General features: G+C 38.4%; 2 protein-coding genes across 3 annotated transcripts in view; both read left to right on the top strand.

Annotated features, from left to right (window-relative positions):
• slc29a1a (solute carrier family 29 member 1a) overlaps positions 1–4,649 on the top strand; it is a 42,439-nt gene extending 37,790 nt beyond the window's left edge. For both annotated transcript variants that reach the window (XM_067385588.1, XM_067385587.1), the window contains exons 12-13: positions 1,180–1,379; positions 3,564–4,649. In XM_067385588.1, coding sequence (XP_067241689.1) covers positions 1,180–1,379; positions 3,564–3,675 — 312 coding nt within the window. In that variant the 3' untranslated portion in view covers positions 3,676–4,649. The remainder of the gene's footprint in view (positions 1–1,179; positions 1,380–3,563) is intronic.
• A 2,270-nt stretch (positions 4,650–6,919) lies between these two features.
• LOC137020431 (coiled-coil domain-containing protein 177) lies at positions 6,920–8,611 on the top strand. The gene has a single exon (XM_067385985.1). The coding sequence runs from the start codon at positions 6,920–6,922 to the stop codon at positions 8,609–8,611; it is 1,692 nt and encodes a 563-aa protein (XP_067242086.1).
• The last annotated feature ends 4,150 nt before the right edge of the window (positions 8,612–12,761 follow it).

Genomic DNA, 12,761 nt, shown 5'->3' with positions numbered 1-12,761 from the left:
TCCTTTTTAAATTAAAAAAACAACTGTCCATCCGTTTGTCTGTCCATTCAACAGTCTACTGATCCATCCATCCATCCATCCGTCTGTCCGTCTGTCCGCCCACCTATCTATCCACCCATCTGTCCATTCATCCACCCATCTTTCCATCCAAACATTTACCCATCCATCCATCCATCCATCCATCCATCCATCCAATCGTTTGCCCATCCATCCATGTAACCGTCCATCCATTTATCCATCCAACGTCTACTCATCCATCTGTCCGTCCGCCCATCTATCAACCCATCCATCCATCCATCCATCCATCCATCCATCCATCCATCCATCCATCTATCCAACGTCTACTCATCCATCCACCCATCTATCAACTCATCTGTCCATTCATCCACCCACCCATTCATCATCCACCCAACTATTCACCCATCCTTCCTTCCATTCATCCACCCATACATCCATTCATCCATCCAACTGTCCATCCATCCATCCATCCATCCATCCAACGTCTACTCATCCATCCACCCATCATCAACTCATCTGTCCATTCATCCACCCAACCATTCACCCACCCTTCCTTCCATTCATCCACCCATACATCCATCCGTCCATCCAACTGTCCATCCATTTGTCTGTCCATCTATTTATCCATCCATCCACCCTTCCATCCAACCATCTACCCATCTGTCCATTCATCCGTCTGTCCGTCCGTCCGCCCGCCCTGTCCATCCATTCGTCCATCCATTCGTCCACCCAACCGTTTACCCATCCATCCACCCATCCAACTGTCCATCCGTTGGTTTGTCCGTCCGTCCGTCCATCAAATTTGAAAAAAAGAGAGAAAAAAAAGCACTATCTATTTGCAAAACTATTGATCAATTTTGAGATTGCCATGAAAGAGCTTTTGGTTAATTAGCTCAATATAATATAATATAATATAATATAATATAATATAATATAATATAATATAATATAATTAATATAATATAATATAATATAATATAATATAATATAATATAATATAATATAATATAATATAATATGACCAGTACATCAATCTCTCACTGATACAGTGTCGACGGTGTGGATTTCTCTCCAGATTTGGGTGATGAAGATGTGTTAATGAATGTCTGCAGACACACGTATGATCAGTTTCAGTCTAACATCTGCTCTCTCTCTGTTCAGCCCGGTAAAGACAGCATCTGGCTGCCCGTCCTGGTCATCGCACGCGTGGTGTTCATTCCTCTCTTCGTCCTCTGCAACGTTCAGCCCAGAAACCACCTGCCTGTGCTGTTCTCCCACGACGCCTGGTACATCATCTTCATGATCCTCTTCTCCTTCAGCAACGGATACCTGGCCAGTCTCTGCATGTGCTTCGGACCAAAGTGAGTACAAAACAACATCATCAGTGTGCCTGAGAAATAGAATAGAAAAATAATACAGTGTTATATATTAATTTATGTACTACATTCACCATGTTGTCATTATCATGTGACCTATCAACGTCAGTTGCGTCACCTCACTGCCATTCACAAATCCCCTCCCGTGGCCTCATGGGATAGTAAAGTGTCCATCATATGCATTGTAGTAGGTCATCCGGGTACTTTTTCCCTGAATACTGTGAATTTGGACATACCTATTTTGTTTTCACCTACTATATAGTTGCTGTTCCCTCAAATAGAGCCCTATTTAGGGGTATAGGGGGCAATTTCAGACGCAGCCACAGTAATAGAGGGTATGCATCTACATCACTTTCGCGCCGGCGCGCTCCCTCAGCTGGACTGAGTGGCAAAAGAAGCTGCTGCATGACTGGATTTAATAGAGGAAACTGAGAAAACACGAGAAAAACAAACAATTACTTGTCAACTTGTCAAATAAACCTAATCCATGGATATTGACATGCAGCCAGGAATTGTGTTTCCTGACATTTATATGTGATGATTTGACGCCAGGGAAATACATAAAGCAAATCTGCCTGTGAATATTTTATATAACTACAATATAGGTAGGTTAAAATCTGCGTAATCAATTATGCAGAATATAAGATGGTAAATATTTAACTGATGAGTTGTCAACACAATATATAACAATACAATATATACGGTATGATTTTAGCCCAAAAACCAACATTTTGACACAAAATGATAACTGCAAATCCATGTTTCTCTGCTGGAGTCCAGCTGTTTCTGTGAGTTGCAATGACCTATTTGCTTCTTTTTTTCTGTAGCTTTCAGCAGTCTGTAAAAATATACCTCAGGTTTTGTGTCAAAGCTATTTGTACAGTCAGTCGCAAAGCTTTTTCCTGTTTTGGATGCGTTTTGTGTGTTTTTCGCTGCATTCACACTGAAAACCAATGCTACCGCTCAGTCTTTTGCCACTCAGTGGGCGTGACCACAGTCATAGCGGTCGATGGTGACGTCACATGCATACCCTCTATTGGGTGTCTAAATGATTATAGCACACCTGTATTGTGTTCAGTTCATTATTGTGTGTATTTAAGACCTTCGGTTTGTGTGATACACACCGTTATGTTGCTCTTCTTCTGTTTGGATTGTGCACTTCATGCTGCGTTTAAGATCCTCTACGCCTCATCAACATTATATGAAGAGTTTAGTTCCAATTAGTTCCACTCAAAAAAATTTAGTTTCCGCCAAAATCAGTATTGTATCTGTATCAAAATGCGATTTACGTCATGTTATTCTGTCATGTTTTCTCCCTTTCTTCCCAAAACACGACAAACGCCAGTCTCCTTTCTCTGCAGAACGCGATATATCCGCTCAACCAATCAAAATGAATGATTTTGACGGCATTGATGAACCTGTGGTGGTTTCTGCGGTGGGGAAGAAACGCAAGTCATGGAAATGTAATCCTTAACGTGAGGAGATTAAGAAGGAAAAATGCGGCTGTTTCTTGTTCCACGACAGCATCAAACTTCTGTCACGCTCCCCAAAACTGAATCGTGAACAGTTTTTAAAAGCCGTTTTTAATATCAATGTACTCGGCAATTGTGTTTATTTTAACCGTGTGGTGGCGCCAGATACTCTTTAATCGCTAATGACAAATAATTAATTTATAACATTAATAAGATGATCCTTTGATCCGTTGGATACATCCGGAGCGACGGCTGAATGTATTTTTAGTCAAATGCCTGAATATAAGATTAGTAATGACAAAGTTCAGAGTCATATATGCGGATCAACTTACTTTGTGTATTTTCAATATGAAAAATAACTTTTATATTAATGGATTAATTGCATTTTGAAAAAAACGTGTCATGGATTTATTGCATTTTGGGGAGAAAATAATTTGTTTTTATAATAAACCTTTGAAAATCAAAATGTATATTTGAATGTTTAATGTTTTTATATCCAAAAGATGCTATGTGAAAGTTTGAAAGTTTTCATCTTGCCGCTTTCTTGGTAAAGAAAACACATTTTTACTCAAAAATGGAGTTATTGTGTTTTGGAATCAAACTCTTCATATATTTTCTGTACTTACAGAATGATTTCTGTCAAAACAGTTTAGTCAAAGTTCTTCATGTCCTCTAACATATTGTGTTTGTCCCACAGGAAAGTGTCGCAGCATGAAGCAGAAACTGCAGGAGCCATCATGGCGTTCTTCCTCTCTCTCGGTTTGGCTTTGGGAGCCGCGTTATCCTTCGGTTTCCGGGCCATGATCTAGAACCGTGGCCTGGTTCTCAGTATGATGAAGAAGAACTTTAACCCTGGTTGTACACAGAGCCAGAGAGTGTTTTCACACTGCACATGTATTCGTTTGCCCCTCTTGTGCCTCATGAAGAACTGCATACGGCATCTGGAACAGACACACGAGGATCAACATTATGTCATGAGCCAAAAATGAGCCAAAATCTGTCTGCAATTTTGTGTACTTGTATAATGTGCCAAATCAGTATTTAGCAATAGCGTACGGATCAGGTTAACCCTTTCCGTCTGAGTTTTTTAAAATGTTTTTGTAGGTATTAACAGTTTTAAATGTGATGTTTTAGATTTGTTTAGTGATGGCAGAGACTTGCAGCTATTAGGGCAGTAGTTCACTTCAGAAAATGATTTTCTTACTTGCCTTGTTTTGCATTACAAGTATCTGAAAAAATCTTGATGAATTTGAGAAAAGTTTCCAATAAATTCATCAAAATTAAGTTAAAACACTAAAAATATGTCATTGGGGTCTGAAAAATAATCTGGTTTTCACTTTGAATTTAGTGAATTTTTCTGATCCCATTGGCAGATATATTTTTCTAGTTTTATCCATTATCTCCAAGAGTTAATTTTGATAGAATTTTTGCAGAAAGGCAAAACACTGAGTAAGAGAGGCAGATTTTGCAGTGTTTCTAGATAATCGTACTGTATCACACCATTAAAGGGCCCCAATTTGAGTTTATAGTGGCATTTTGAATATTTCAATCGTTCAGATGTCTGCGTTTTATTTTTTCAGCTGCATGTATTTGAAAAGTGAAGGCCTAAAATTGTTACATTTGTCATTATTATTATTTATACCTTTGTTTTTTAACAGCTTTTTGTATTATATATTTTTAAAGCAGTCTGTGTGATGACACGTTCTAACACAAAATTCACAACTTGCTTTGGTGCCTTTTGAATGAGATGTTTTCCAAAAAATGGGCCAAATGGAAATGTTTGGGTGGGTGGGTGGGTCTGTGAGTGGGACGGGTGTAGAAATAAACACATTTCTGTTTGTAATTGAGTGATGATGTGTGTTTGTACTGCTCGACTGTCATTCAGCGGCCTCATAATGGAGGGTTTCAGCAGAAAAGGTTTATAATTACAGGAAGTTTACTTGATTATTTCCATCATTCCTGTGGCAACCCAAGAAGCCTTTTCATTAATGCTTGACGCAACTTTTAACTGTTAAATCCACCAATTGTTAGGCTATTTATGAAGGCTGATGTTATATAAGTTTGGAAACATTAATATTTTTGAACAAAGTCTCTTATGCTCATTAAGGCTGCATTTATTTAATAATAAATACAGAAAAAACAGTAATATTGTGAAATATTATTACAATTTAAAATTATGGTTTTCTATTTTAATATACTTTAAAATATAATTTATTTCTGTGACCAAAGCTGAATTTTCAGCATCATTACTCCAGTCTTCAATGTCACATGATCCTTTAGAAATCATTCTGATATGATGATTTATTATCAATGTTGAAAACAGTTCTGCTTAATATTATTTTATAATCTGTGATACTTTTTCAGGATTCACTGATGAATAAAAAGTTCAAAAATATCAGCATTTATTTAAAATAGAAATCTTTTGTAACAATGTACACTACTGTTCAAAAGTTTGGGGTCAGTAATTTTTTTTCTTTGTTTTTGAAAGAAATTAATACTTTTATTCAGCACGGATGTGATTTATATTGTTAGAAAAGATTTAGATTTTGAATAAATGCTGTTCTTTTTAACCTTTTATTCACCTTAAGTTCACACATAAGCTTAGTTCATCACATTAACTACATTTTGTCTTCATTTTCAACACTATTGTTTTATAATTTCCGAACAAACATATTTTTGTCGAATGTTTAGCATGGAAAAGTACTAGCTACTATTGCTAAATGTCGTGGCAATATAAACGCCTGGTCGCAAGGTGGCGCTGTTTTAAATTTCCATACAAAGCCTAGTCTGTTCCTGTGACGTTACCAAAGAATATACACCAACAAGAAGCGACACTCAACAGAACGTTCCATTGCAGCACCGGCGCCCAGCAGCAGCCCTGCGCTTCCGCCATTTTGGAGTGAAAGCTAGTCGCAGTCCAGTAGTTTCTATGGCAATAGCAGCTGCTTTGTTAAAACAAAACAAAAAACGTACATTAAAGCTGAAATCCAACCTGAATGATGACAACACTGAATAAAATACTATCACTAGTGATCATTAGTTTATTTTACACACGTTGTGTTAAAGTCTTCCACTTCTTTCACAAACCTTTGCTCTCTAGAAACCCAGTCAGTTTAGGTTAAAATTATTTAAAAGGCTTAAAAACACTGAATTATTACCAACATATGAAATTAAATTAAGGACATGCATCAGAAAAATTGGGAATGTTGGACAATATATATATATGGATATAACAGCTTGATTTTGCAGTGTTGTCTAATGTCCGTTAAAGCAAAAGTGTCCGTTAAAAGTGTGAATTATGGGATAGCGGACACAGCAATGCATCATGTATGATCAGCGGCGTGATCCATTAAAACGTACAAATATATATATTTCAATTCAGACCTATAAATATTATTGCTATTACTCCACTAGGTCTGAAATATATTGTTCGCTGCAAACATGATGATCTTAAATTTATTAATTATTAATTTACTATTAATGAATGTGTAAAGTTGCATAAAATGGAAATACTCAATAAAGTAGGCTAACTACGTCACCTCAGATGGACGAATGGTTGGATTCCACAACTGCTAAAATAAAACATAGCCTATATAAGACAATACAACATTTACTGTAGGATTCATACAATTTACTGGTGACTTCATTTAAAAAACTGTTCTATTGCGCTTCTGATTTGGCAGTGAAATTCCCCGATTTTGGGTGCGTAAGATGTGAAGGATTCAATGGTCCATTTAGTATTTTCACCCCATAATGGCGGCCGCGCTACCGGAGCGCCATCTAGTGGCTGTTACCCAAAAATATCAGAGTGTCGCCTCTTTGGTTCTATACTCTTTGCTGTGACGTGTGTGCTGCTATGGTGATCAGAGAAGCGTCCGAGGTTTTGAAGAGCAGTTTCAGGCGCGAATAAGTATTGCAAAACATTCATACAAGCAAAAACGTAGACTTAAAATTTATTAAAACACGTTATATTTGTGCCTGGAAATCGTTTATAACACCAGCTAGTGATGAAGGATTAGTAAACTCGACCAAATGCACTCAGTGTATTAATAAATGGAGCATATTAGATCAATTTCACCGATCCTGCATTTGGATTTAAATAATTTAAACTTTCCTGAAGCTAAAGACAGCAGATATGTTCTGACAAGTCCACGGTCACTTGAATCCTGTGCAAGACTGGGAGTGAAACCTGTTGATCTGCTGTTCAGATCCCTCACAGACTTCATCGATGAAAACCAGGAGTCCTCTTTGGAGGAAGTGACCGTGTTGTATGAGGAGTACGAGAAAGGACGAAGAGAACGACTGCGCTTGTGTCGAGAGGAGAGAGAGCGGATCATACAAGAGGGCTGGAATAGAAAGTCATCTGTAAAACCGTTCACAGCCCTGGAAACCGTCCCAGAGCAAACAATCACAGATTCCAAAGCCAAATGTCCCAGTGATTCACGGTTCACCGACGACCGAGTTCACTCAAAGTCCACGATTACGATCTCAGACAAGTTTCCGACCTCAAAGTTCCCTTGTAGTTTCAGTCTGGCTGAGCTCCGACGTTCTCCCGCGACGGAACGCCGGCTAAAAAGCCTCTCGGAGGAGATCAGTCGCAAACTAAGAATCACCATCCCGGAAAAAGATCAAAAGATTGCCGCTTTGATGCTAGCCAAGCACGAAGAGGAGCAGATTCGTTTACGGCAGAGCATGTTCGAGGAGCAAAATCGCGAAGAGGAGCAGAGGCGCAAGGAGGCGCGGCGAGCCGACTTGGAGCAAAAGCGGCGAAAAGAGCTTCTGCGACAAATTCGTCACTGGCAGGAGGGCTTGGAGGAGCGGAGGAGGCAGCGAGAGGAAGAGGAGGCCATCCTTGTGGAGCTGCGCAAGCGGGAGACGCTTCAGCAGGAGGAGCGCTGGAGGAGACTCGCCGAGGAGCAGCGAACACGACGCAGGTTCGAGCATAACGCGGCAAGCAGGGAAGCGAAAGAACGCAAACGCTACCAGGAGCGGCTCCTGCAGGAGAAGGAGCGCATTGAGGAGGCGCAGCGCGAGAAGGAGCTGCAGGAGGCGCGTGAAAAAGAGCAGCATGCGATGAGGAGCAAGCGAATGCAGGAAAGTAGAGAAAGGAGGAGAATCATGCTAGAGAACCAGAGGGAGCTACTCAAGCACCTCCTCCTAAAAAAGGAGGTCGAGGAGCAGGAGCGTACGGAGGAGGAGCTGAAGAGAAAAGGAGTAGAGCGGAAGCTGCAACGCTCCGCGGAGAACCACGGAGTGATTGTAGAAGCGCGGCTGCAGGAAATGCGATTACGCGCAGCGAAGGAGGAGGAGCAGATGCGGATGGCGCAGGAGCGCGCGGGGAGGGGGAAAAGGGATTGGCTGGAGCAGAAGCAAATGCTTGTGCGACGTTGCCAGCTGCGGATGGAACGCGCGGTGCTGCAGGCGCAGGAGCAGTGTCGCCGCAGAGCTCAAAGCGTCAGACGGGAAAACCAGGAAAAGGAAATGAATCATCGCAGACTACAAGACCGAGTCGTGGAGGAGGAGAAAGCGCAATGGGAGCAAAGATGCAACGCCATGACGGAAAAGGAGCGCCGCAGGGAGAAGCTGCAGAGAGAGAGGGCCGAGGCCCAGGAGAGGAGCCGGAAAGTGGCTCACGCCTCCTGCTACATGCGGGAGAGAGTGAGGGAGCAGACGACCCGAAGCACCTTTGACCAGATGGCACGAGAAGCAGAGGTGACCTCTCATCTGGGCCGCCTGAAACTGTGAATAGTGCTGGTCCTACTGAAGAGAATCTTATTATAATAGTATTAAAGTCCCCCTGTGGTGAAAATCAAGCTGTTTATATGTCTATGTGGTGTTTTAATATGCTTTAAGACGAACTATAAGTCAACACCATTGCTGAGTATTTTCTCTTTAAAAATGCAGTGACCTAAAAGCACGGTTTGAAATCGCTGGTGCTTCTTACATCACAACTACAGCTACCTTGTAACCAATCACATCAACGTGCGGGCGGGCTTTAGCATATCATTAACTATGACTGATCTGAAGCAACGGAGTTTTGTAACATTAGCAACACATTATTAGCTGTTTGATAATGTAGTCAAGCAAAATGCTAATTATATTTATTACAGTCATGTGTCCGACGTTGCAAAAAGCGATAGCGTTGTGTTTACCTCAGCAAGTTGAGCGAATCTCTGAGCTTGTGTGAGTGAGTGGAGGCGGGGCTAATTAGCATATTCATCGATCCGCGTATAATAAATGAAGCAAGGGTGTAGAGTTATGTTCAAGCTCTTTTAAGGCATGAAGAATCGTTTTTCACCGGAAAAAACATAGCAAAACATTGAAACATCTCAGAATTCCGACTGTATATCACTCAATTCTGACTTTATATTGCAATTCCGACTTTATATCATGCAATTCTGACTTTATATCTCGCAATTCTGACTTTATATCTGGCAATTCTGACTTTATATCACGCAATTCTGACTTCATAATTCGCAATTCTGACTTTATATCTCGCAATTCTGACTTTATATCTCACAATTCTGACTTTATATCACGCAATTCTGACTTCATAATTCGCAATTCTTACTTTATATCATGCAATTCTGACTTCATAATTCGCAATTCTGACTTTATATCACGCAATTCTGACTTTATATCTCGCAATTCTGACTTTATATCACGCAATTCTGACTTTATATCTCGCAATTCTGACTTTATATCACGCAATTCTGACTTTATATCTCGCAATTCTGACTTTATATCTCGCAATTCTGACTTTATATCACGCAATTCTGACTTTATATCACGCAATTCTGACTTTATAACTCGCAATTCTGACTTTATATCACGCAATTCTGACTTTATATCACGCAATTCCGACTGTATATCACTCAATTCTGACTTTATATTGCAATTCCGACTTTATATCATGCAATTCTGACTTTATATCTCGCAATTCTGACTTTATATCTGGCAATTCTGACTTTATATCACGCAATTCTGACTTCATAATTCGCAATTCTGACTTTATATCTCGCAATTCTGACTTTATATCTCACAATTCTGACTTTATATCACGCAATTCTGACTTCATAATTCGCAATTCTTACTTTATATCATGCAATTCTGACTTCATAATTCGCAATTCTGACTTTATATCACGCAATTCTGACTTTATATCTCGCAATTCTGACTTTATATCTCGCAATTCTGACTTTATATCACGCAATTCTGACTTTATATCTCGCAATTCTGACTTTATATCTCGCAATTCTGACTTTATATCACGCAATTCTGACTTTATATCACGCAATTCTGACTTTATAACTCGCAATTCTGACTTTATATCACGCAATTCTGACTTTATATCACGCAATTCTGACTTTATATCACGCAATTCTGACTTTATATCTCGCAATTCTGACTTTATATCACGCAATTCTGACTTTATATCTCGCAATTCTGACTTTATATCTCACAATTCTGACTTTATATCACGCAATTCTGATTTTTTAACTCGCAATTCTGACTTTATATCTCGCAATTCTGACTTTATATCTCGCAATTCTGACTTTATATCACGCAATTCTGACTTTATATCTCGCAATTCTGACTTTATATCACGCAATTCTGACTTTATATCTCGCAATTCTGACTTTATATCACGCAATTCTGACTTTATATCTCACAATTCTGACTTTATATCTCGCAATTCTGACTTTATATCTCACAATTCTGACTTTATATCACGTAATTCTGACTTCATAATTCGCAATTCTGACTTCATAATTCGCAATTCTGACTTTATATCACGCAATTCTGACTTCATAATTCGCAATTCTGACTTTATATCTCGCAATTCTGACTTTATATCTCGCAATTCTGACTTTATATCTCGCAATTCTGACTTCATAATTCGCAATTCTGACTTTATATCTCGCAATTCTGACTTTATATCACGCAATTCTGACTTTATATCTCGCAATTCTGACTTTATATCACGCAATTCTGACTTTATATCTCGCAATTCTGACTTTATATCTCGCAATTCTGACTTTATATCACGCAATTCTGACTTTATATCACGCAATTCTGACTTTATAACTCGCAATTCTGACTTTATATCACGCAATTCTGACTTTATATCTCGCAATTCTGACTTTATATCACGCAATTCTGACTTTATATCTCGCAATTCTGACTTTATATCACGCAATTCTGACTTTATATCTCGCAATTCTGACTTTATATCTCGCAATTCTGACTTTATATCTCACAATTCTGACTTTATATCACACAATTCTGATTTTTTAACTCGCAATTCTGACTTTATATCTCGCAATTCTGACTTTATATCACGCAATTCTGACTTTATATCTCGCAATTCTGACTTTATATTACGCAATTCTGACTTTATATCTCGCAATTCTGACTTTATATCACGCAATTCTGACTTTATATCTCGCAATTCTGACTTTATATCTCGCAATTCTGACTTTATATCTCACAATTCTGACTTTATATCACGTAATTCTGACTTCATAATTCGCAATTCTGACTTCATAATTCGCAATTCTGACTTTATATCACGCAATTCTGACTTCATAATTCGCAATTCTGACTTTATATCTCGCAATTCTGACTTTATATCTCGCAATTCTGACTTTATATCTCGCAATTCTGACTTTATATCTCGCAATTCTGACTTTATATCTCGCAATTCTGACTTTATATCTCGCAATTCTGACTTCATAATTCGCAATTCTGACTTTATATCACGCAATTCTGACTTCATAATTCGCAATTCTGACTTTATATCACGCACTTCTGCAAAAAGAAGTCAGAATTGTAAGATGAAAAGACACAATTACCTTTATTTTTTATTTCATGGCAGAAACAAGCTTCCATAATTACCCCGCAAAAGATCATTTAAAGTCATTATTGTTTTGGATAAGTAAAGCATCAAATAGACATTACAAATAGTATGAATATGAATGAAAAATGAAAAGATACTCTAAAAATTACTAAGACATAAACCAAAATAAAACCAGCAAGCCACGATTGAGTCATTCATTCATACGATTCATTTACACGGTCGATTCTTTCAGGAACGAAGCAAGTGGCCATTTTTATGAATCAATGTCTCAGTTGATTCGTTCAAAACCACGGATTCATTTAGTAACAAACAAATCACTGTGTGTTGCTGAGACTTTATTTGGAACTATTTTGATACAATGGTGAAATGGAGCAGAAACAGATTCACAGATCCGCGCATAAGAAATGAAGCAAGGTTACGTTCAAGCTATTTTAAGGCACGAAGAAGTGTTTTTCATTGGAAAAAATATGTCATTTTGGTGATCAAAGATGAGTTTGAAGGGATAAATTATTAACTGCAGGGGGACTTGAATGCAGCCAAATAGACTAGGAATACAAAAACTACTTCATAGGCACATTTGAAATGTAAAAGTGTTAGATAATGAAGAACTAGTTTTTCACATGAATGAGGCGTTTACAGTGCTGATAAATGTATTTAACGAGCCAAAGACAATTGATAAGCTTTTAGACTGCACCAACGACAGGCCAAGTATTTATTTTATAGAATTTATTTATTTATTTACTTTTACTTTAACAAATAATGGAATTTCTGAATGCTTTATTAACCAATAAAGTTTTTGAATTTTTCCCAATATTTCTCACTTTGAGGTTTGATTTGAGTCCTTCACGTTGTGCTTATTGCTTCAGTCAGGGCATTCTTGTGTCATGTTCCTAAAAAGAGCATCTGTCATGCATGACTGACTAAACTCAAATTGCAGGTTTTTTCCTGCCTTCCATGTGGATTAACTTTGAAGGTGGTCATAATGTTATGCCTAATCAGTGTATATAGAGCCTGACAATGTTCAATTGCACATCT

This window comes from Chanodichthys erythropterus, chromosome 5 (genome assembly GCF_024489055.1).
Source record: "Chanodichthys erythropterus isolate Z2021 chromosome 5, ASM2448905v1, whole genome shotgun sequence".
NCBI classification, from domain to species: Eukaryota; Metazoa; Chordata; class Actinopteri; order Cypriniformes; family Xenocyprididae; genus Chanodichthys; species Chanodichthys erythropterus.
Note: the sequence above shows the minus strand (reverse complement) of the source record. Positions and strands in the feature narration are given on the sequence as shown.

Excerpts from the sequence above, each read along its gene's own strand:
- LOC137020431 (XM_067385985.1), top strand. The coding sequence starts at position 6,920 with ATGGAGCATATTAGATCAATTTCACCGATCCTGCATTTGGATTTAAAT.